The sequence below is a fragment of the Plecotus auritus genome (genome assembly GCF_963455305.1).
Source record: "Plecotus auritus genome assembly, chromosome: 6".
Taxonomy (NCBI): domain Eukaryota; kingdom Metazoa; phylum Chordata; class Mammalia; order Chiroptera; family Vespertilionidae; genus Plecotus; species Plecotus auritus.
In genome coordinates this window covers 82,509,127-82,533,239 of record NC_137773.1, presented here as the reverse complement: position 1 = coordinate 82,533,239, position 24,113 = coordinate 82,509,127, and the positions used below count along the sequence as shown (strand labels likewise).

At 54.5% G+C, this 24,113-nt stretch overlaps 1 protein-coding gene across 5 annotated transcripts in view; it reads left to right on the top strand.

Moving 5' to 3' along the window:
• SBNO2 (strawberry notch homolog 2) overlaps window positions 1-24,113 on the top strand; it is a 70,861-nt gene that overhangs the window by 41,194 nt on the left and 5,554 nt on the right. For 4 of the 5 annotated variants that reach the window (XM_080674147.1, XM_080674146.1, XM_080674148.1 and 1 more), the window contains 14 exons: window positions 12,128-12,289; window positions 15,530-15,613; window positions 15,899-15,995; window positions 16,416-16,570; window positions 16,755-16,888; window positions 16,970-17,060; window positions 17,149-17,292; window positions 19,695-19,812; window positions 20,179-20,284; window positions 20,718-20,871; window positions 21,982-22,158; window positions 22,680-22,777; window positions 23,431-23,507; window positions 23,874-24,065. In XM_080674147.1, coding sequence (XP_080530273.1) covers window positions 12,128-12,289; window positions 15,530-15,613; window positions 15,899-15,995; window positions 16,416-16,570; window positions 16,755-16,888; window positions 16,970-17,060; window positions 17,149-17,292; window positions 19,695-19,812; window positions 20,179-20,284; window positions 20,718-20,871; window positions 21,982-22,158; window positions 22,680-22,777; window positions 23,431-23,507; window positions 23,874-24,065 — 1,789 coding nt within the window. Of the gene's footprint in view, window positions 1-7,955; window positions 8,065-12,127; window positions 12,290-15,529; window positions 15,614-15,898; window positions 15,996-16,415; window positions 16,571-16,754; window positions 16,889-16,969; window positions 17,061-17,148; window positions 17,293-19,694; window positions 19,813-20,178; window positions 20,285-20,717; window positions 20,872-21,981; window positions 22,159-22,679; window positions 22,778-23,430; window positions 23,508-23,873; window positions 24,066-24,113 lie in introns of those variants that run through there. The other variant, XM_080674150.1, reaches the window with a different exon arrangement.

The following is a 24,113-nucleotide window of genomic DNA, read 5'->3' as shown; positions in this document are numbered from 1 at the left end:
TGTGAAGATGGAGGAAGGGGCCAGTGGTGCAGTGCCTCTAGAACAGCCGTGGGCAAACTACGGCCCGCGGGCCAGATCCGGCCCGTTCGGCTGTTCTATCCGGCCCGCGGAGCCGAAAGAGCGGAGGGTTCTCTTGCTCTCCCCTCCACTCCTTTACTTTGAATTTATATTAGTTCACACAAACACTCCATCCATGCTTTTGTTCCGGCCCTCCGGTCCAGTTTAAGAACCCATTGTGACCCTCGAGTCAAAAAGTTTGCCCACCCCTGCTCTAGAAGCTAGAAAAGGCCAGAAAGTATTCTCTCCTGAGCCTCCAGAAGGACCAGCTCTGCCCACACCTGTGTTTAGATCCGTGAGACCCATGTTGAACTCTTTTTTTTTTTTTCAGGTAATTTTTTTTTATTTTTTATTGTTTAAAGTATTACATATAGTAGTACATATATCTCCTTTTTCCCCCCCATTTACCTACGACAAAACAAATCTTAAAGCCTCCCCTACCCCCTGTCGTATGCCCTCATCCCACCCACCCCCAGTGTCTTGTGTCCATTGGTGTGCCTATATGCATTCATACAAGTCCTTTGGTTGATCTCTTTCCCCCCCTCCCCAACACTCTCCTGTTTTCCCACTGTAATTTGACAGTCTGTTCAGTGCTTTACTGCCTCTGTATCTATCTTTTTGTTCATCGGGTTATAATGTTCTTTATTTTCCATAAATGAGTGAGATCATGTATTTTTCTTTCATTGCCTGGCTTATTTCACTTAACATAATGCTCTCCAGGTCCATCCACGCTGCTGCAAATGGTAAGAATTCCTTATTTTTTATAGCAGCATAGTATTCCATTGTGTAGATGTACCATAGTTTTCTAATCCACTCATCTGCTGATGGGCATTTAGACTGTTTCCAAATCTTAGGTATGTTGAATTGTGCTGCTATGAACATAGGGGTGCATATATCCTTTCTGATTGGTGTTTCTAGTTTCTTGGGATATATTCCTAGAAGTGAGATTACTAAGTCAAATGGGAGTTCCATTTTTAGTTTTTTGAGGAAACTCCATACTGTTCTCCACAGTGGCTGCACCAGTCTGCATTCCCACCAGCAGTGCACGAGGATTCCTTTTTCTCTGCATCCTCGCCAGCACTTGTCGTTTGTTGATTTGTTGATGATTGCCATTCTGACAGGTGTGAGATGGTACCGCATTGTCGTTTTGATTTGCATCTCTCGGGTAATTAGTGACTTTGAGCATGTTTTCATATCAATGTCGAACTCTTGATCTCTAGAACCATAAGGTAATAAACTTGTGTTGTTTTAAGCTAGAAAGTTTGTGGTAATTTATTACAGCAATGAAAGGAAACTAATACACCATGCAAAGCCTTCCTGTGGCCCATAGCACACTCTAGAAATGTTCCCCACTGTTGTATAAGTCAGAAGGAATTGAAATGGGAAATCTAGAGGGGGGGTTGGGGGTGAAGAGTGAATATAAACCCATAGGCCTTAATATACTTCCTAGTAACTAAACTTGATTCCCAAGTTTCCTGGCAGCCAAAGCAAAAAGAGCAAGATGAACTGTGTGACTCCTGTTACCTACAAGGAGAAAGCTTCTTCCACTTTCCCTTTAGGGCACAGAGCGATTCCCCCGGGGTCAACATTCTGCCCACACCTCCACAGGGAATGCATCCAGACCTGCGGTTCTCCAGCCTGTGGTTGGCCTCGGCCTGGCTTTGCTGTCTGAGGTCTTTGCTCTTCTCTTGTCTCCTGGCATGGAATCCCAGGGATATTTGGTCCCTCCCTTGATTCCGAACAGGAGCCAATCCAGGCCCAGGAACATTGGGGGTAGGTTGGGCCTCTGTGGGCCTCCACTTCACAGATACCAGGGGTCCTCCAGCCTGGGGGATTCTGCAGTTCACATGCCTCTTGGAGGTAGCTGTGCTGGGTGTGGTCCCCATCACCCTTCCCTGTCCTGCCCAGGGCCTGAGACCTAGGTCTCTGAAAATTTAAGCTCTGATGCTTTTTTTTTTTTTTTTTTTTTTTTATGTTTGAATGTTTTCACGACAAAACAAATCTTAAAGTATTTTATATTTACAGAAAAGTTGCAAAAACAGTACTGAGAATTCCTGGCCACCCTTATTCACCTAGCTTCTGTGCATGTATGTCATCATCCTGTATAACGTTGGCCCATGTGTCACAGGGCAGAAATGAGCTTGATTCAGTGCTGGTGACAGACCCGAGTGCCAGGTGGACACAGGCCTCTGAAGAGTTTGCCTGGGGGCCTCTTGCTGAGACTGGGGCTCTGTGCTTATGGCAGGAATCCCACAGATGAGACCCTGTGTCCTCCTCAGTGCTTTGTCTCTGAGACCCTGGTATTGATGTATCTCATTGCCAGTGGGATTGACCTTGACCCCTGTTGGGGCGGCCTCCACCAGGTCCCTCCACTGCCCACTGTCAGGCTGCTACTTGTCCCTCATCCTGTGAGAGACACAAGGCTGTGCCGGTATCTTGGCCCCTTGTGGTGGGGGTGGGAATGACCTTGTCATCTGTCGGGGGTTGTCGGCTACAGCAATTGTAACCGAGGTGTCCATCTAACAGATTGTTGTCTTCCCTGCTATAATGATAGCTGGCATTCTGTAGGGACAGCTGCCCCCTCCCCTTAGCTATTCATTCATTAATTTATATCAGTGTGGGCTCTGATCAGGAGTGTCTGCTCAGGATTTCCTGTGTCCCTCTGTGTCCCCATTGGAGCACTTCCTCCCTTGTAGCCACTCAGGCTGGCCCAGGCTCATGCTGTGTCTTCCCTGCCTTGGCCCTTGCATTACCCACCTCCCAGAGGAAGGGCCTCCTATCCTTCCAACTCCTGTTGGCATGAAGCCACACAGGCCCCAAGTCCCTGGTTGGTGACCTGAACAGCTCAAGAGGCCCCGCATAAGGTCTCACACTGGAGTGTGCTGAAGACACAGGGATGTGAACATGCAGCTTTTCTTTCATCTTATTTATTTATTTATTCATTTATTTATTTATTTATTTATTTTTATTGATTTCAGAGAGGAAGGGAAGAGGGAGAGAAAGGTAGAAACATCAATGATGAAAGAGAATCATTGGTTGGCTGCCTTTTGCACGCCCCCCACTGAGGATCCAGCCTGCAAAGCTGGGCATGTGCCCTGACCAGAATCGAACCTTGACCTCCTTGTTCATAGGTTTGAAGCTTAATCACTGAGCCACGCCAGCCAGGCTATTTTTAAATTGAGATACAATTTGCATATCATACGATTCAGTGGCTTTTAGTACACTTATTATGTTGTGCACCCATTACCTCTGACTTCTATCAGAACACTCCATCACCATAAAAAGAGACCCCGTCCCCATCAGCAGTCATCTCCCCATTCCCATCCCCCAGCCCCTGACAACCACAAATCCACTTCCTGGATGTGCCTGTTCTGGACATTTCACATAAATGGAATCACACTGTGTGGTCTTTTGTGTCTGGCTTCTCTCACTGAGCGTCATGTTTTCAGTGTTCATCCACATAGGGAGTATCAGCACTTCACTCCTTTTCATGGCTGGCTAATATTTTACTGTGTGAATGGACCACGTTGTGTTTATCTGTTCATCCAGTGGTGAACATTTGAGCTGTGTCTACCTTTTGGCTGTTGTGAATCCTGCTGCTGTGAACGTCGTGTACAGGCCTTTGTGTGGACATGTGTTCCAGATGTAGCTGAATCTGATTGGGGGTGGTATTTGGGGACATGTCAGAAATGGGTTGGGGGCAAGAGACTTGGAGTTCCATCCCCCTGCCGTCCCACATGCTCATTTTCTGGAGTTGGTGCTGCCCTGGCACCTCCTCCCAAGACCATTTGGACCTTGGCCAGGCTCTAGAGACGGCTCTTTCCCACATGCTGAACACACACACACACACACACACACACACACACACACACACACAGGAAGCATTGCATCTCGGGGCTGGGGCTTCTGGGAAGCCAAGATGAGGTCATAGCTCAGAAAAATACTTGGAAAACTCTCGGCAGCTCCCTATTTGGGGAGGGGCAAGTGGCCTCAACTGATTGGCAAATGGATTTCTTGGGATCAGAGGTCTTGGCTTATAGCGTGTTCTTAGCAGTTACCAGCATTGGCAAAAAGAGAAAATGTGGGTTTCTTCTTACAGGAGCCTGTTGGTTTACACTCGGCCATGGCCAGGAACCCCTCCAAGATCTGTGCTGAGGGCCAGGACCCTGTGGGAGCAGGAGCATGGTATCTCTAGAGGGTCTCTGTGTGGAAGTCTGGGTACCCAGACCCCAGGGAACAAGGAAGTGAGGGAGGTTTTGGAGTCCAGGGGCTGTCCCACAGATTCTTAGAGGGTCCAGCTCCTCCTGATTGCACTGCTGGAAAGCGGTCTGGGGTGGTGTTCTGGTGAGGCCACTGGGCCCACACCAGGCAGCCGTCCCTTTGATGCGCTGACAGAGCAGAGCTTTCTAGAGAGTTGTAGGGGTGAGTGTCCTGGGCTACCCCACCAAAGTACCACAAACCTGGCAGCTTAAAACCATAGAGACTTACACCCTCCCATTTCTGGGGCCAGATGTCTGAGATCAAGGTGTTGCAGGGCTACCTTCCCCGCTGAGGCTTCAGAGAAGGGTCCTTCCTGCCTCTCCCAGCTTCTGGGGGCTGCAGGCATCCTGGGCTTGTGGTTGTATCACGGTAGTGTCTGCCTCTGTCTTCATGTTGCCTCCCCCTGTGTGTCTGTGTCCAAATTTTCCTATTCTTGTAAGTCATTGCATTAGGGCCACCTTAATTCAGTGTGACCCCATCTTAGCTAATTACATCTGCAAATACCCTATATCCAAATAAGGACCAGTTCACAGGCTAGGACTCAAACCTGTCATTTTGGGGGACACAACTGAGCCCTCAACAGAAATATTCTAGCAGTGAGGTGTGCTGCTCACTCGCCAGCCTCAACTGAACTCACTGTAACTCAGGGACAGACAGGCCATCTGTGGCCCAGTTATGTGGTTGCCCGAGCACTTGAGTGTGTATAAAGAAACTGGTGGGATAGGTGGAGAAGGTAAGGAGTGAAACCTCAAAAACAGATGGGGATGGGGGGATTCTCAGGAAACCTAGACAATTGGGCCACGCCTACCCTTCTGTACTCAGCCACGTGGTGGAGGGTCAACTTAGGGACCACTAGCTGGGCAAGCCCACAGCTCAGAGAGACACCAGACAGGAACCAGCCATACTCATGGGGCTGGATCCATGGCCATCCATGTCCTCGAGCATGGCTGGCACCCAGGTCACCCGTTTCACCTTCACCAGGACCTCTGCTCTGACCTGACTCAGTCCCCCCACCTGTTACGCCCCCTTCCAGTCCCATCCAAGACCCACAGCACTTGGTGGCCAGGGTGGAGGGCCCTTGGCAGGCCAGACTTGGGGTGGGTGAGGTGGCCAGGAGCCCAGTGGGTGATGACTTCCCTAGACAGGGGCCCTTCCTTGTCCTGGGATCCCCAGCCACACCCTGGACTTCCCTGTCTCCTTCAGGTCACCTTTGCCAGGTGGTAAACCATCTGGTGACGAGATAATGAGAGACAGAGGTTACAAACTTTGCTAGCAACTTGACAAATTTTATGCCCATTAAACCTAGTAATAAAAAGTTTGGTGTGGTTTTTTTTATTATTATTTATTATTATGTTTTCCTTTCATTCCAGATTCCAAGAAATTCTGTTTAAAATTGAGACAGAATTCACATACCTTAAAACTCACCCTTTTAAAGTATATTTACAAAGTTTGTGCAACCATCACCTCTCTTTTTAAAATATAAATATATTTTTATTGATTTCAGAGAGGAAGGGAGAGGGAGAGAGAGTTAGAACATCAATAACGAGAGAGAATTATTGATTAGCTGCCTCCTGCATACCCAGGCATATACCCTGACTGGGAATCAAACCGTGACTTCCTGGTTCATATGTTGACACTCAACCACTGAGCCATGATGTCCAGGCCCATCACCTCGCTTGTTCTAGAACATTTCTTTAAAAAGAAGAAATGTTCTAGAACATTTCTGAAAAAGAAGCCTCATCCCCCTTAGCAGTCTCCCCCAGCTCCTGACAACCACTAACCTACTTCCTGTTCCTGTGGATGTGCCTGTTCTGGGCATTTCACATAAATGGAATCACACATTGTATGGCCTTTTATGTCTGCCTTCTTTCACTGAGCACCATGTTTTCAAGGTCCAATCCAAGTTGTAGCAAGTGTCAGTGCTTTACTCTCTTGTTCTTTTAACTGATTTTAAAGAGAGAGGAAAGGTGAGAGGGAGAGAGGAACATCCATGTGAGAGAGAAACACTGATTGGTTGCCTCCTGCACACAGCCCAACCGGGGATTGAACCCACAACATGGGTATGTGCCCTAACCGGGAATCAAACTTGCCACCTTTTGGTGTATGGGACAACACTCCAACCAACTAAGACACACCAACCAGGGCACTTCACTCCTTTTTACGGCTGAGTAATATTGCAGTGTGTGATTGGATCACATTCATCTGTTGCTAGACATTTGGGTTGTTTCCAGTTTGTGGCTATTGGCATGCTTGTATCTCTTTTGGATGGACACCTAGCAGTGGCATTGCAGGGTCATGTGGTGACTGTGATATTTGGAGGAACTGGACACTGTTTTACAGAGAGACGCTTATTGCACATTCTTACCAGTTTGTTGGAGGTTCCGACTCTTCTGCGTCTTCACCAGCACTTGTCACTGTTGTTTGAGTTTCGCAGTCCCTTGCATGTGCAGTGTATCTCATCTCATTTGTGACCTCCCTTTCCCTGTTGCCCTGTGGTGTTGAGTATCTTTTCATGAACTTACTGCCATATGTACACTTTCCTCCCACCCATGGCAGCCAGGGCCTGGTGGGGCATCCCACAACTTGCTCTGTTGTTGGGGTGTGTGTTGCCCTCTGGCTGTATGGGGAGACAGGATAGGGGCTGCTATGGGGGCCTCACTGGACTGCAGGGTTGGACCCTGTGACTGTTAATTCTCTCTGACTCGGTAGGAGGCCCAGGGTCCCTCTTCTCAGCCTGTGAGGAGTGATCTAAACAATCATTCCCACTGGGTGGGTACCTGTGCCTAGGCTCTGAGCCCACAGGGTATGATGGTTTTGCATACCCTGCCCACTAGCCCTTCCCGGTCCTACTCCTGTGCTGGACTGAGGGAGGCAGGGGCAGGGGGCATGGGGAGGAATGGAGCTTCAGGGGCAGGCAGAGCCCTTGCAAGGCTGGAGGGTAAGGAGCAGGGTGGGCCTGGGTGCCCCAAAGGAGGTGCTCTAGGCAGAGTCCTAGCATGGGCAAAGGCCTTGGGGTGCCCAGGAGGCACTGGTGATGGTTCCAGGGTGGCAGGTGAAGGCCATGGACCTGGGTCCAGGCTGAAGAGCTGGGGTGCTGGGCCTGGGAGGGTGTGGGAGGATATGTAAGAGTGGGATGGACCTGTCTCCTCCCCGTGTTCTGGGGGCCTGTGCCCCTTAGGATCACTGCTGTGGGCATCTCAGGAGCAGCAGAGGGTCCCTACCAGGCCCAACTGTCAAGGGGAGGAGGCCAGGTAGAACAGAACCCAGTACACCACCAGTATGGGAAAACTGAGGCAGAGTGGGGAGGGTCTGCCTGGGCGTCCATCCCAGCTGTGCCCCCCCCCCCCAACATCCCATCTGAACCCTGAGTGCCTGCAGAAGAGCCTGGCCACAGTGGACGGGGCACCCAGGACCAGCAGGGTGCAACCTGGCGGGCTGGTGCATTGTTGTCAGTGTCTGTGGCTAGATTCCGCCCTGTACAGTAATTGTCCCTGCACTGCCAGTAATCGCCCTGACTTACCAGGCAGGCATCATTTCCTGAAAGTCAGTGGGCCTTAGGGGAAGTAGGCGCTGGTGGTGACTAAACCAACATGCAAATGCAGCTGGGCTGAAGGCTGAGAGCAGAGCCGTCTGCCGGCCCAGCCCAGCGCCCAAGGTCATGAGGGAGTGCTCCTACCAGGGGAACCCACCGGTGGCCAAGCCATGTCCCAGCTGCAGTTCTGGCTGCAGTTTGCAGCACTCAACAAGGTAACCCTCCCGTTTTACCTCAGGGTTCAATCGGTTCCCTCCCACCTGGCAGGCAGGTCAGGCCACTGTGAGGACTGACTGGACCCACCAGACCTGGGGCGTCCCCTCCTCCTGGTCCTCCTGGCTCCCACTGGCTTTTTTGGCAGGGACAGTGAATCTGCAGGAGTTTTCTGAGAACCGTGGGGACAGGACGAGGGGAGGGACCAGGGAGGCGCTGCAAAATGAAAGTGCTTGTGGCCAGCGGGGGAGGTGGGAGGGGCTGTGTCTGTGTGCCTGCTCTGATCTGGGTGTCCCTGGCATTGGACCTTGAGAGTTTCGTGGGCTCTGGGATGTCCTGGGGCAGCCATCAGAGCCTCTGCCAGCAGCAGCGAACACCGTTTGGGATTGGGTCTGACTGGACAGGTAGGAATGGGTCTCTGTAACTCCTTCTCTCCCCTGACCCAGGCAAGTGGTTAGCCCCTGGGGCGGGGGCGGGGAGGCAGTGAAAGAACCCATTTGAAGATAATTTCTGGGGTCTGAGCAGTTGTAGCCCTCCTGGAGGAGGCCCACAGCCCGGTCAGGGTGGAGGGTCCGTCCTGTCCCATCCAGCTGGACTGGGAGGAGGGTTACTGTCTGGGCAGCTCTTCACCTGATCCAGGGGATCCCCAAAATGCTGCAGATATGGTATCCACAGCAAATGACCCCACACTCTCTTGGGTAACGAGCCGGCTCCCTCCACATTCAGGGGCTGCAGCAGGAAGAGCAGTCTGGGGTCTGGGGAGCAGGTGTTCCAGGTGGGGACCCAGGGAGGGCGGTTCTGGGTTTGAGTAGTCTTGGGGTTCTGCTGGTGGCTGCTGGGAGTCAGGTTCCCACACAAGCTGGTGGGCAAGCAGCCCACCAGGGAGAGGTCCCTTCTCACCCCCATCCAGCTGCCCACCCTGCACAGGGAGTGGAGCTGGGGGGTGCCCTAGAGGCCTTACCTCCCCCTGACCTGTGGTGACCCGCATGAGGCCCCTCCTCACTTTGCCTGAGAATCCAGGAACCCCTATATTGCTAGCTGTTGGTCTGGGCATCTGGAGGTAGAGTCCACAGAGTGGGGCAAAAGTACCCACTTAACATGATATTTTTAAAACAGTTTTAGATTTACAGAATTATGACGGATGGTATATATTCCAGTGTGCCCTGCCCAGTCCCCCTACCCACACCTGATGTCACTGCAGTACCTTTGTCACAGCTAATGAGCCAGGACTGAGACATCATTAATAACCAAAGTCTGTATTTACTAGATTTCCTCAGTTTCCCCTGATGGCCTCTCCCTGCCCCAGGACCCCATCAGGATCGCCCGTGATACTCAATCATCATGTCCCCTCAGCACCCCCCCCCCCCCCCGACTGAGTCGGTTTCTCCTCTTTCCTATGTGGATGCCCTGGGCTGTTGTGTCCTACAGAATGTCCCCCGTCAGGGTTTTCTGGTGTCTTTCTCATGTTTGCACTGAGGGATGTGCTCTACTCATTAGTCACATCAGGGTCCCTGTGTCCCCATGGCTCCTCATGGCTAACATTGATCCTCATCACTGGGGTGCTAATCAGGCTTCTCCACTGGGAAGCCCCCTCCCCTTCCACTGTGCTCTCAGGAGGGGTATCTCTACACACCCACATTTTGCCAGGACCAGTCTTCCTTCTCTGTCCCCCAGCCTTGCCCATTTGCCTCCAGAAGACAGGACCACCTCTCAGGGTCTCAGGAGCTAGCATCACTCTGACCAGGCTCAGGCAGTATCCATCACGGACCTGCTCAGATGTGGCCCCAGAGGGATTTCAGCCAAGATATCTGTCCACCTCCACCTGTACCCAGACCCCTTCCTGCCCAGCTTGCTGGGGTCTCTGGCCCTGTCACTTATAGGGACCAGGTAGCAAGACTTATAGCCTGGCTTTCCTTGGCATCGTCCACCAGACTTGGGCTGGGCCACCTCTGACCGCCCCTGACCTGGGAAGGGCAGAGCACAAGGGAGGTCTAGCCTGGGGGGTCGCAGGGCCAGGCTCACCCATAGTTGTCTCAGTTTCCCCTGAGACAGCTGCGCTGGTCTGTTGAGTCGCTGGGCTCTTGCATGATTGTGCTAGGCACCCCAGGAGTTTCAAAGTGCGCCCCCTTCAGTTCCTGCCTCTGTCCTGGAACTTGGAGCTTTTTTTTTTTTTTTTTTTTTTTAAATATATTTTATTGATTACTTACAGAGAGGAAGGGAGAGAGATAGTTAGAAACATCAATGAGAGAGAAACATCGATCAGCCGCCTCCTGCACACCTCCCACTGGGGATGTGCCCGCAACCAAGGTACATGCCCTTGACCGGAATCGAACCTGGGACCTTTCAGTCCGCAGGCCGACACTCTATCCACTGAGCTAAACCGGCTAGGGAGAACTTGGAGCTTTTATTAACCTACTTAGGCCACCATCTGTGTCTGGTGCCTGAGCAGGTCCTGCCTTCTATGGGGCAACTGAAGGCCCCGCCTCTTCCCCTGACTGTCCAGGTCATAGTCTTGCCAGCTGGAGGTGGGGTGGGGGGCTGGGTCTGCACTGCCTCCTGCTCCCACCCCCACCCCCACGTGGATCCAGGCTGCTTGCAGCTGGGGGGCAGGCAGGGGTGAGGAAAGGCCTGGTTGGTGGTCTGAGCTCTCTCCTTGCACACCACGTGACTGTGTGGCTGGCCCCTATGGCTCCCTGTGTGCACAGATGGCCAGGGCTCTGGAGGGTAGCAGGAGGCTCATTCAAGGCCCCCTGACTCCTTGTTGGCACCAGGACTGATCTTGTCCAGCAGATGGGCAAGACTGAGGCTCTTGCATCCAGCCATCTCAGGGGAGGCTGCTGGGTGGAACCCAGTTCCATCTCCTCCCCACCCATTCCCTTGGAGCTGCCTCTTTCTGGGGCTGTATATACACCAGTGTCAGAGTCAGAACTTCTGGGAAGCTGATGAGGTTGCCTGCAGATCCCCCCAACTCCCCACCCCCACCCCACGGAATAGGAATCTGATTCAGATTGCTGGGAGGGGAGCCAGGAAAAGGGCCTCAAAGGGACATGGGTTAGGCCCAGGCACTGGCTGAGACCCAGGCCAGTTAATTGTGGCATTACAGGTGCATCAGGATAGGTTCCAGGGTCCCCTTCCTCCCTGGAGTCCATCAAACTGAGCCCCGCGACCCCCCTCTCATCAGCCATTCTTGTCTTCACCCACTGGTTGGCAGGACACACATGTATCCCTGCACACCTGGCCATGGCTCTTCAGTGCCTCCAATGTGTAAGTGGTGCACAAGGCATGGGGCTCCAGGAGGGCAGCCCTGCCTGGATCCTCACTGTGGCCTCTGCCAAGGCCACTGGCCCTGCCTGCTCAGGAAATGCTCCCACAAACTGACTGAAATGCTTAGGGCCTGAAGTCAGTGTGACTGGCCCTCTATGGCTTCGGCTGAGCAGGCTGGAGGGGAGGTGCTCATCTGGGAGGTTCTTGTGGGGCTTTCTCCTAGTAGTGTTGGCTGAGGACTGCTCGCCTGCACCCTCCCCAGCTCCTGGTCTTCCAGGTCCCTGTCTGCAAAACGGACACTCACTGCAGGGAAGTCTGATTGGGAGCTTGCTCCTGCCTGTCCAGGACCCCTGAGGGGCTGGTCTCCACGTGTCCCAATGTCCAGTGCAAGCCAGGCACTCGGTGCCTCTGACTGAGGGGTGGGGGTGTGGGGCAGCACAAATGCCTGATGTTCCTGATTTTCTTTAAATTTAGGTTTATAAACTGTGTGTAAACTCCATGCAGCAGGCTTCTCCCAAAGGTGTGGGGCCCCTGAGTCCTGACAAATCTCTATACTCGTGTCACCCACACAGGAATGGGCCAGGGAAGGCATGAAGCGGGTGGCACTCAGTGGTGTCAGTGCACAGCTCATGGGGTCTGGCTTCTCTCATAAAGTGTCGTGTTTTCAGGATTCATCCATGTTGTGGCCAGTGTCAGAGCCTTGTTCCTCTCGTGGCTGAGCAGCATCTGCCCCTTGGCTAACCCCTCCTGCACCTGTCATGGGGCCGCCCTGGCTGTGCCCTCACCCAGCCTGTCTTCCAGGAATCCTCGTACCTCGATGACCTCTCCAACGCCTCCATCTTCTCCTCATCTGTGGACTCCCTCTCGGACATCGCGGATACCCCTGACTTCCTGCCCGCCGACAGCCTCAGCCAGGTGCCCACCATCTGGGACGTGAGCACCGGCTCCTCCGCCCAAGACAAGGTCAGTTCACCCTGAGGTCTCCATGTCAGTAGATGGGTCAGGGCTGTTCAGATACTGATGAGGCTGTTGATCCAGGGTCCTCACGTTTCCTGTACAGCCCAGACAATGCAAGGGTTTGTGGAGGAAGCTACTATGACCTTGCCCCTCCTTCTGTGTAAGTGCTGTCATAGCCAGGTACCACCCCTCCTATGCCTCCAGTGGCTCAGTCTCCATGCCCTGCTCTGTGTTGGGCCTGCTGGGGAGATGGGGGTCCCCAGGATATGAGCAAAATGTCATTTCTCATGGTTCTCACCCAGGATGGTCCTGCCCCCAGGGAATACTGGGCCATGTCTGGGGACATCTGTTGTTGTCACAACTGGGGGTGCTCCTGGCACCGAGAGAGTGGGGGCCAGGGATGCTGCTCTCTCCTCCACAGTACTTGGGGCAGCCCCCTACAGAAAATGACTCAGCCCCAATTTCAGCTGTGCTGAGGGGGAAAGATCCTGGGCTTGCTAAACATAAAGTCACGTGATGGGATAGAAAGGTGGTAAGAATCCCTCTGTAGAGGCCATTTGGGGCTGAGGGCTGGAGGAGTCATTGGCCAGGAGAGGTGGCAGGAACAGCACTTGCAAGGACCCTGTGATGCCCAGCCATTGTTGCTCAGTGGTTGAGTGTTGACCTTTGAACCAGGAGGTCATGGTTCAATTCCCGGGCAGGGCACATGCCCAGTTTTCTGGCTAGGTCCCCAGTAGGGGGTGTGTAGGAGGCAGCCAGCCAATCGATGATTCTCATCATTGATGTTTCTATCTCTCTCCCCCTCTCCCTTTCTCTCTGAAATCAATAAAAAATACACACACACACACACACACACACACACACACATATACATACACACTAGAGGCCCGATGTACGAAATTCGTGCAAGGGTAGGCCTTCGCAGCCCTGGCTGCTGGGGCCCTCACAGCCCCGGCTGCCTCAGAGCCCCGCGGCCCCATCCCCTGCCTGCACCCACCTTGGCCTGGTACTACCCGTGTCCACCACCACACACCCCCGGTTTCCCGGTTCTGCAGAGCTCCCTGCCCCTGCCCCAATCGATCGCCCCCTGGCCAGTGGCCTGGGCCTCCCTCTTTGGGGCGATCATGGAGCCCCCCAGTTGATTGCCCTGCTGGCCGGTGCCACTGTGTGTCATAGCATGGTAGTCTGGACAGTTGTTCTGCTGTTCAGCCGTTCGGTCGATTTGCATATTATACTTACAATAGAGGCCCGGTCCACAAAATTTGTGCACAGAGGGGCGTTCCTCAGCCCGGCCTGCACCCTCTCCAATCTGGGACCTAAACCGGCAGTCGGACATTCCTCTCTCAATCTGGGATGACTGGCTCCTAACCATTCGCCTGCCTGCCTGATCGCCCGTAACCCCTCTGCCTGCAGCCTGATTGCCCCTACCTTGCCCCCCTGCCAGCCTGATCGCTCCTACCTTGCCCCCCTGCCAGCCTGATCACCCTTACCTTGCCCCCTTGCCTGCCTGACGCCCGTAACCTCTCTGTCTGCCTGCCTGATCACCCCTAACTGCCCTCCCCTGCCTGCCTGATCTCGCCCCCAACTGCCCTACCCTGCAGGCCTGATCTTGCCCCCAACTGCCCTCCCTTGCCGGCCTGATCGCCCCAACTGCCCCCTCTCTGCCTCAGCCCCCACCACCATGGCTTTGTCCAGAAGGAAGTCGGACGTCTGGAAGATGGCCGGTTGACCTGGTCTAATTAGCATATTGCCCTTTTATTAGTTTAGATAGATTATATAGGATAGGATTGTTATAGATATATATTTTTAAAAAAACAGACCCTATGATAGGAACTAGCCTGGTGGACCCCGAGCTCAGTAGTGGGCCCTGTGCCTGGCCAGGTGGGAACTGGGAGATGAGGCCAGCCCAGAGCTCACAGGTGAGCAGGGTCCCCAGGTATGCTAGGCCCAGACTCCAGCATATGCCCAGGACCAGGCAGTAGGGGGACCAAGCATGGAGACTGCAGGGGGATAGGGAGTGCCCAGGGCAGCCCAGGGAGGTCCCTGTCCTTGGCAGCTTTGGTAGACAATCCAGGCCCATCTCAGTGTCTGGGTGAAAGGGCCCAGCAGGACAGGGTCATTACTCATGCCTTCCAGGGCCCTTGGGTGGCTTCCAGCTCCTGGGAAGAGGGTGTGAGGGCAGCCGAAACCCAACACTCACACTATGCAGCGAGCCAGCCCACCCTTCCGGAACCCTGACTCAGCCTTCTGGGAACCTGGCTGAGGTTGTTTGTTTTTGTTAGTTTAAAAAAAAAAAAAAATGGAGAGGGACTTGAATATAGGTTTCTGACTTCCCTAAGGACACTTTCACTGATTTTTAGAGAGGTGAAGGGAAAGGGAGTGGGAGAAAGAGATGTGAGAGAGAAACATGGGCTGTCTGTCTCCTAAATGGCCCCCAACCAGGGCCAGGAATCAAACCCGCAACCAAAGCACATAGCCTTTCAGTGCACAGGACCACACTCCCACCAACTGAGCCAGGGCATTTTAGTTTTTTAAAAAGAAAACTTTGGCCCTAGCCGGTTTGGCTCAGTGGATAGAGCGTCGGTCTGAGGACGGAAGGGTTCCGGGTTCGATTCTGGTCAAGGGTACATGCCTGGGTTGTGGGCTCAATCCTCAGTAGGGGGCGTGCAGGAGGCAGCCAATCAATGATTCTCTCTCATTGATGTTTCTATGTCTCTCTCCCTCTCCTTTCCTCTCTGAAACCAATAATATATATATATATATATATATATATATATATATATATATATATAGTGTGTGTGTGTGTGTGTATATATATATATAAAAGAGAGAAAACGTTGGCCATGGTCTTAGCCTTTGGAAAAAACTGGAGTCATAAAATCAAGTTGGTTATCACATTACTGAATCCCCTGGTGATCCTTGTCCCTCTGAGACTGTAACTGACACTTGTGGTCCAGGGCATCCAGCACTTACAGTCATTGGTCTTGAGATAGTGGGGGTCTGTGTGGGGCTGAAGAGGATGGCCACATGTTACTTCCATGAAGCATGTTTTGTAGCCACATAGTAGTTCTTGGCCACCAGAACTAGCTGGCAGGCAGCAGGAAGGAGGCAGACAGCAGGTCCTAGGCAGAGGGCATGAGGATGGCATGGAAAACCTGAGTCTAGGCCAGTGGTACTATCGAGGTGCTTCCTTGGCATGTCCAGCCTGCAGGCTCATGTCCACTCTCCCCTTCATCTCTCCTCCAGTCGTTCCTGCCCAGTGGGCCATTTACTGGCCTTGAGGACCCTGTGTCCTCCCTCCCCAGCACCCCACTTCTCGTCAGCTACCAGGTGAGCCCAACCCTGCCCACCCCTCCTGGGACTAGGGAGGGCCATTCACACTCAGGCATCTACTATGTGTCAGACCCTGGGCTGGCTTAGAAGCAAGGTCTACCCATTTTATAGGTGGGAAAACTGAGGTCCTGGGAGGTACCATGTTGGGGCAGGGGACAGGTGGGCTCTCTCCCCACCACCCCCGTCACTGGTCTGGCTGGTGGACCAGGCCCCGGCCCCTTGGGGGAGGCTGGCCATGCTGGGCGACAGGACTGTCCCCACTATGATGACACCGGCCTTCAGTCTCAGAGTCAGCCAGAGGAGGAGGAGGAGCCAGAGGAGGAGGAGGCAGAGGAGCTGGGCCACACGGAGATCTATGCAGACTATGTGCCATCTAAGTGTGAGTGCACGGCCTCCCCTAGCCCCTGGCATGTGGGAGGAGACCCCTGGAGGACACCCCCAGCAGGCACCACAGGTCTACACAGACCCACTGGGCCTCAGGACTCCTGCAGGGAGGTGCCTGGTTCCAGGGTCCCTCAAGTAGCGAAGGTGGGTCTGTTAGGGAGGGGTGGTTCTATAATTGTGGTAATCTGAACCTTGCCCCAAACTGAGGTGGCTCAGAGGTTGCAATGGAACGTAAGCCCACCTCCTCCCAGCCCAGAATCCTCCCTGCCCAGCCAGGGTATTATGGGTCTGCCCCCCTCTCCTTAGTACAGAACTCTGATGGGCCCCCTTCCCCCACCCTGCTCTGCTGGCCCCCATCCTGGTCCCTCCCACATCCTGGTCCAGCCCAGCTGAGACCCTGACCACACCCCTCCAGCCAAGGTCGGGAAGCAGCATCCAGACCGTGTTGTGGAGACCAGCACACTGTCCAGCGTCCCACCACCAGACATCACCTACACCCTTGCCCTGCCTACCTCGGACAGCGGGGTCCTGTCTGCCTTGCAGCTGGAGGCCATCACCTATGCCTGCCAGGTGACCCAAGAGTCTCCCACCAACCCCATCCCTAGTTGGAGGGTCTCAATGCCCCACCTGACTCTGTACCCCATGGGGGTTTTTTGGTGCCCACCCAACCCATCCCATATGGCAGGGGTGTCTCGGTGCCCACCTGACCCCGTCCTGCATGGGAGGTCCTGATCATTGCACCACACACCTACAGCAACACGAGGTCCTGCTCCCCAGTGGGCAGCGTGCGGGCTTCCTCATCGGCGACGGTGCTGGCGTGGGCAAAGGGCGCACTGTGGCTGGCATCATCCTTGAGAACTACCTGCGGGGCCGCAAGAAGTCCCTGTGGTGAGTGTCCCCCTGCACATGGGGTGGGCGGGGCCAGGGGACGTGGGGGATAGCTGACACCCACCAGCCTGCACCCTCCAGGTTCAGCGTCTCCAACGATCTCAAGTACGATGCTGAGCGTGACCTGCGTGACATCAATGCCCCTGACATTGCGGTGCACGCGCTGAGCAAGGTGGGTGGGTGGCCCTCTCCCCCGTCTCCTGGTGAGGGGTGGGTCCTGGTGACCCTGCAAACGTGCCTATACCCACTCCTCTCCCCAGATCAAGTATGGTGACAACACTACCTCAGAGGGTGTCCTGTTCGCTACCTACTCCGCCCTGATTGGGGAGAGCCAGGCTGGTGGGCAACATCGCACTCGAATCAGGCAGATCCTGGAATGGTGTGGGGCAGCCTTTGATGGCGTGGTATCCTAGCTCACTGAGGGGTGGGCAGGAAGGAGGGGGCGGAGTGGGCACCGGAGGGTGGGAAGGGGTTGGAGGGAACAGGTACGACAGAGGAGGGGGCAAGGTGGGCACCAAGGGTGGGAGGAGGAGGGGACTGGAGTGGTCAAAGGAGGGGAAGGAATGGGTACAGAGGGTGGGACTGGGCTGGAGGGGGCAGCGCCTAGGGGTCAGGAGGGTGGGGATCAGGGGAGGGAGGTATGGCTGTAGGGGTGGGGTTCAGATTAGGGGCCTGTGAGTAGGAGGAGCAGGGTGGAGGGAGGCGCTGGAGGGGCTCCGGGAGCCCTGGAGGCCAGGGCTTGAAGCTGGTGGGGGAGGAATTCCTGTGAGAGGACCCTGTGCTTGGGAGGCTCGCCCCCAGGGGAGGCTCCCTCTCAGTGACCACTGCTGTCTGCCCGTCACAGTCTGGCGGGGCCTCCTGGTTCCAGCCCACAGGACTGTGACCACAGACCCTGGGTGGCGTTTGGTAGTGGAAAGATGCCACCTGGGCAGAGGTGTGGAGTGCAGACCTCTTCCTCCTCCTGCCCCACCCCAGATTTGGGGGTCTCTAACTTTCCCTCCTTTGCTTTCAAAACCTGGTTACTCGGTTAACTTTGTCTTCCACTCCTACCCGACTAGAAGAGCCAAGAATAGGAGAGTGGCAGCAAGAGCACAGGCAGTTTAACATGTCTTTGTTAACTTTTGCAAACCCCAGTCCCCCAGGCTCACCCCGTAAGTGGGGCACCAGATGGGAGGCCCTCAGCTTCTGGAGAATTGTACAAACCACCCGCCCCCCGCAACTCCCCTGTACTCACAGGATCTGCCCCTGGCATGGAGGCCGCTTCCCATGTCCCCTCTGTGCAGCCCTGGGCTGGCTTGGTACTATGGGCATCCTGTGGGTGCTCATCCTCCTATGTGCCACCTCCCCAGGTTGTCCTCTGTATGCTATCTCATGTCGCTGTTCTCACCACCTGAGCTGGGCAGGTTTGCTTGTCACTGTGCAGCATGCTGCTCTGTTCTGTCCTTGCTCAGCCATTTCGCTGTCACAGGGGTATTCTGGGGGTTTCCAGCTTCTGTGTTATATACAGCCCTGTGTGAGCCCCATCACCCCTTTTCATTGTGTCTTGGGTCGTTCCAGAAGTGGGGTGACCAGCTCTGGTGCTCCTGGTCCCAGTCAGATATAAGAAGAGGGACGTGGGCCCTGTGTGTCCTTCTGGTCACGTGGGCAAGTGTATGGCTTTACTGGTTAAGTAATGCAGAACAGCTGGGTGCCCAAAGAAGAAACAAGGTTATTGGTGCATCCTGGGCACCCAGATGACACCTTGCACAGCCTGGGGAGAAGGATAGCGTAAAAAAAATACGTTTGAGCCGAAATCGGTTTGGCTCAGTGGATAGAGCGTCGGCCTGCGGACTGAAGGGTCCCGGGTTCGATTCCGGTCAAGGGCATGTACCTTGGTTGCGGGACATCCCCAGTAGGGGGTGTGCAGGAGGCAGCTGATCGATGTTTCTCTCTCATCGATGCTTCTAACTCTCTATCCCTCTCCCTTCCTCTCTGTAAAAAATCAATAAAAATATATTTAAAAAAAAAAAAATACGTTTGACCCCAGGGGCTGCATGCTCAGCCCCAGACTCACCTTTTCATTTGGATTTCACAAATCCTCTGTCCACCCTTTACATGCACATCATGTGCACATGTGCACGCGTGTAAACCTTGTTTTTAAAATAGGCTTAGTATAGGTATACTTGTCTGTAACTTTGGTTTTTCATATTATAAGAAAAAGTGTAGAAAGTTACAGAGGTAGTAGAAGTGAGCCAGCTGGGCTGCATAGGCTCAAGAAAGAGGTGACAGAAGCAAAAGAAGGGCCCTTGGAGCTTAGGAGAGGGAAAGGCAAAGGTAATGTGCCTGGGGGGAGAAGAGGGAGGCGGGAAGGTGAGGGCATGCTCCTGAGAGGGAGAGGGCCTGCCTGTAACTTTTCCCCCTTAAAATATTAAGAACTTGCTACATCGTATGACAATTTGTTTCTTCAGTATATTTTTAAATGGGATTAGTGTAGATTTGTGAGAAGTCAGTAGAGAGAGATTCCAGCTCCCGGTGGGAAGTCATGGCCCACCTCTTTTCCAGAAGCTCCTGTCCCCGCATTGGTGCCCATATGTGTCAGTGTCATCTGTAAGCTCTTCAAAAGGCTGTCACACTCATTTCCATCAGTAGTTGTGTGGGGGCCTAGAGGCTGTTTCTCACTCATTCTGGCGGCTTCACACACCCCAAGGCCCCCACCTGTGGTCAGACACACACATACCCCGGGCACCTTGCTGAGCTCCCTGAACCAGGAACGGGCAGGCTGGGATGATCACCTTCCAGAACAGTCCTTAACTCACACCTACCAACGATTGTGTTTGATGAGTGCCACAAAGCCAAGAATGCCAGCTCCACCAAGATGGGCAAGGCCGTGCTGGACCTGCAGAACAAGCTGCCCCTGGCCAGGGTGGTCTATGCCAGTGCCACAGGTGAGGGGGGCAGCTGCCAGGGGCAAGGAGGAAGCCTGATCACGTACACACTCCGTGCTGTCTGGCCTGGTGTAGCCATAGTGGGGGTATCACAAGTGCCATCCATTCATTGACCTTGAAGCCTGGCCCAAAGTTGGAGCTCACTCTCCCTGGGCCAGTGGTAACGTCCACATCTTCGTGGATGCCAACCCCTATCAGGGACTCCCCTCTGCCAGCTGGCTCCAGCTCCTTGGCTGTGGGTGCTTTCTTGGGACCTTCAGGTCCCTGTACCTGGTCCTTGGGTCATTTCCGGTGCCATGTCCCTTATCCCCCCAAACCTTGCTGGGTTGGAGGAGCTGATGGTGACTCTCACCTCCAACTCCCCAGGCGCCTCTGAGCCCCGAAACATGATCTACATGAGCCGCCTGGGCATCTGGGGTGAGGGCACACCCTTCCGGACCTTTGAGGACTTTCTGCATGCCATTGAGAAGAGGTGAGTGTCCCTCCCTGCCTGTGACAGGGGCAGCTGAGAGGCCCACAAGGGGGCTCATCACATGCAGAGGCCTGGTATCAGTGTGCCCAGTCCACATCCGGGCCCACACTCCTCCAGCAGCCAGAGTGAACTTAAAACACAAATCCTGCCCTTTCTCTGTCTACACTTTCCATCGTTCTAGGAGAAAGAGCCTCTCCCTGTTTTTCCCACACACACCCCACAACCCCTCCTCAGCCCAGGAGGGTCAGGCAGATGGGAGCAAAGGGCCTTTGCACCAGCTGTCTGCATTCCCCTTGTGCACCTGTCCCTTGCCCTCCAGGGCTCAGCTCCAGGTGTCAGCCCTTCCACAGAGTAACTCCATCACTTGATGGGACTCAGCATGTGGTCAGGCAGGTCCCTGCCAATGCTCAGGCAACCTTGTCTCCGTCCACAGGGGCGTGGGTGCCATGGAGATCGTGGCCATGGACATGAAGGTCAGTGGCATGTACATTGCGCGCCAGCTCAGCTTCAGTGGTGTTACTTTTCGAATTGAGGAGATCCCGCTGGACCCAACCTTCGAGCGAGTCTATAACCGTGCAGCCCTACTGGTGAGCAGGGTGCCCAGGGGTGTCTAACTGCATGGATACATCATGCATTTCCTCTTGGAATTACATCCCTGTCACCTTCAGCATCTGTCTTTAAAAACACTACAGGCGCCGAAACCGGTTTGGCTCAGTGGATAGAGCGTCGGCCTGCGGACTAAAGGGTCCCGGGTTCGATTCCGGTCAAGGGCATGTACCTTGGTTGCGGGCACATCCCCAGTGGGGGGTGTGCAGGAGGCAGCTGATCGATGTTTCTCTCTCATCGATGTTTCTAGCTTTCTATCCCTCTCCTTTCCTCTCTGTAAAATACCAATAAAATATATTAAAAAAAAAAAAAAAAAAAAAAAAAAAAAAAAAAAAACACTACAGGGATTTGTCAGGTTACAGAAAGGAGGAAGCAGCCAGCCCACTTGCCAAGGTCTTTGGCTGGAGCCTAGCGACTCAGTTCTGTTCAAGGCAGGGATTCTTATGTGACTGTAGTGATGTGGGCATACGGCTGGGCCCCACCAACCTCCCCATGATGTCATGAGTACTTTGTCTCTAAGCTGTTTCCAGTGTCCACATCTCTGTACACTGTGGCCTGGCCCTCATCTTCACCATCTTCTCCATGTGTGGTGGGTTCCTGTGTCCTCACTGCAGGGCACACCTACATGAGACAAGCCCTGAGCATTGGCTCTGCCTGTGCTGTATCCTTACCTCAAACCAAGACAGGGTCTCCCCCTCAGCACTGCTGACATCAGAACCAAGTCATCCTATGTGGGGGTCCGTCCTGGGTGCTGAGCAGCATTACTGGCTCCCACCCACTTGATGCCAGGAGAACCCCCCGCTCCCAGTCATGACAACTACAGATGTCCCAGACATGGCCCAGTGTCCCCTGGGAGCAGGATCACCCAGGGTGAGAGCCCCTGGTCTAAAGTATCAAGAGTCGAGTAACTGCCGCAGGAGTCCCTGCAGGTGCCCTTCCTCTTTCTGAAATCATGGCCCACAGGTGGCACCACATTTTGGTTTTTTAACATTTCTACCTGTTCAGGTATCAGCAGAGCCTTTGTGTTGCTCTACGTACAAGCCTCCCCACCCTGGCCCCACATTCCAGCAGGGTGTGCTCTGTCGTTGCAGTGGGCCGAGGCCCTGGGTGTGTTCCAGCGGGCAGCTGACTGGATCGGCCTGGAGTCCCGCAAGGCCCTGTGGGGTCAGTTCTGGTCAGCCCACCAGCGCTTCTTCAAGTATCTGTGCGTTGCCGCCAAGGTGCGCCGGCTGGTGGAACTGGCCCGGGAGGAACTGGCCCAGGACAAGGTGAGTTGGCAGCAGTGATAGCTGGGCCTCATGGCTGCACCCCAGATGCCTACACTGGTACCTGAGGGAGTGAGTTGGTGGAACAGGCACCAATATCCATCTCACAATCACAGACAAGCCCAAATGTAGTTGGACTGAGTCCAGGAAGACAAGGGTGAGCTGAGGTCCAAAAGGTTCTGGTCCTGCCTGACCCCAGCTCCCTGCAGCAAGGGGCAGGGGTGGGTGGCCTTGCCCTGGGCTCTCCGTGTCCAGAACTGGCGGGTCCCCAGAAGAAACAAGACACAGAGTAATGAGGAGGTTTGGAGAGCTGAGGTCAGATGTTAGCTGCAGTGCAGAGTTCCTTCATGGGTCTGGGTGTGTGAGGCCCTGGCAGCCAACAGGACCCAAAGGGAGGAAGGAAGGAGAAACTGAGGCAGGCTGGGTTTCTGACTTCAGGGGCTTCCCTCTGGCCCCCTGGGGCCATGCTCCAGAGCTATGGGTGGGGGTTCCAAGTGGGCTCACCCCCACCTCATCCCCCACAGTGCGTGGTCATTGGGCTGCAGTCCACAGGCGAGGCACGGACGCGGGAGGTGCTGGATGAAAGGGATGGGCAGCTTGACTGCTTCGTCTCGGCCGCCGAGTGAGTGATGCAAGCGGGGGTGGGCAGGGTGGCCACACCGGGGAATCCCTCACTCTCTGGCTCGCTGGGCCTCCCCAGCAGTGCCCTGTGGCCTGGCCCTGCCCCATGACTTCACTTGCTGATCCCTGTCCTTAGACCTCAGGCGCAGCTTAGTTTTAAAGCCACAAAGGTTAACTGTGGTGACTTGGGGATCAGAGGGTCTGATGGAGGGTCCCAAGATTTCAGAATGAAGCTTCCAGGAGCCTGTCCCCCACGTGGGGATAGTGCTGTTTTAAGAAGGACTCCTCAAAATTTAGGGACTGGCCTTCAGGGTCCCCAAAACCCCAAGCCTCTCTTCTGAGCCCATAGTAAGCATGGGTTTCACTGTGCCGCCCCCCTCATTCTGGCTTATCCCCCATGGCCCAGCATTCCCTCCTTTCTCCAGGAGCTCCCAGCCCCACATACCCAGCCCACCTACCCTTACCAGATGTGTCCACCCCCTTGTCCCTCAGAGGTAGTCAGCTCCACCCAGACCACCAGCCTCACATCCAGTCCATCGTAGCTAAACTGCCCCTTGAGACGCTGCCCCACTGTCCTCTGGACCTAATCGCACTCGGTAGACGGGACAGCATGTTCATCTTCATAGTGAGAATAAACTCTGCTTCTCCTTTCAGGGGCGTCTTTCTGTCACTAATTCAGAAGCACTTTCCTTCAACCAAAAGGAAGCGAGACAGAGGGGCCAAGAGAAAACGTAAGCACCCACCCTGCCTGCAGCTTTGGCTTGTGGCCTCCCGGGCCTCCCTTCCATCCTCTTTCCTGCTGCCTCTCTCCAGCCCCTCCTTTCTGAGCATCATCCCAGGTCAGCTGGTCACTCCTGCTGCTCCCTCTGCTGCACAGGCTGCCCTTCCCCAGCATCCACCTGCAAAGGTGGACTAGGAAGAGTGAAATCACAGACATCCTGTAGGGAGGGCAGTAAGCAGAGCGCCCCAACTGCAGGTTCCCAGGGCGAAGCCACACTGCCCGCTCATGAGTTGTCATGTGCTGGACCCCAGGCCAGACCCCCACAGGATGGAGAAGCAGGGCTGGGCCAAGGTGACCCCTGACTCCTCCCCTTCAGGGCGGCCGAGGGGCCGTGGGGCCAAGGCGTGCAGGCCAGCATATGAGGCAGCAGGTGTGATCCGAATCAGCGATGACAGCAGTACCGAGTCGGATGCTGGCCTGGACAGTGACTTCCACTCCTCCCCTGAATCCCTGGTGGACGATGACGTGGTCATCGTGGATGCTATTGGGCTTCCTGCTGACGACCGTGGTGAGACCTGTGACCCACATTTCCCTTCTTTTGATACAGGGAATAGGT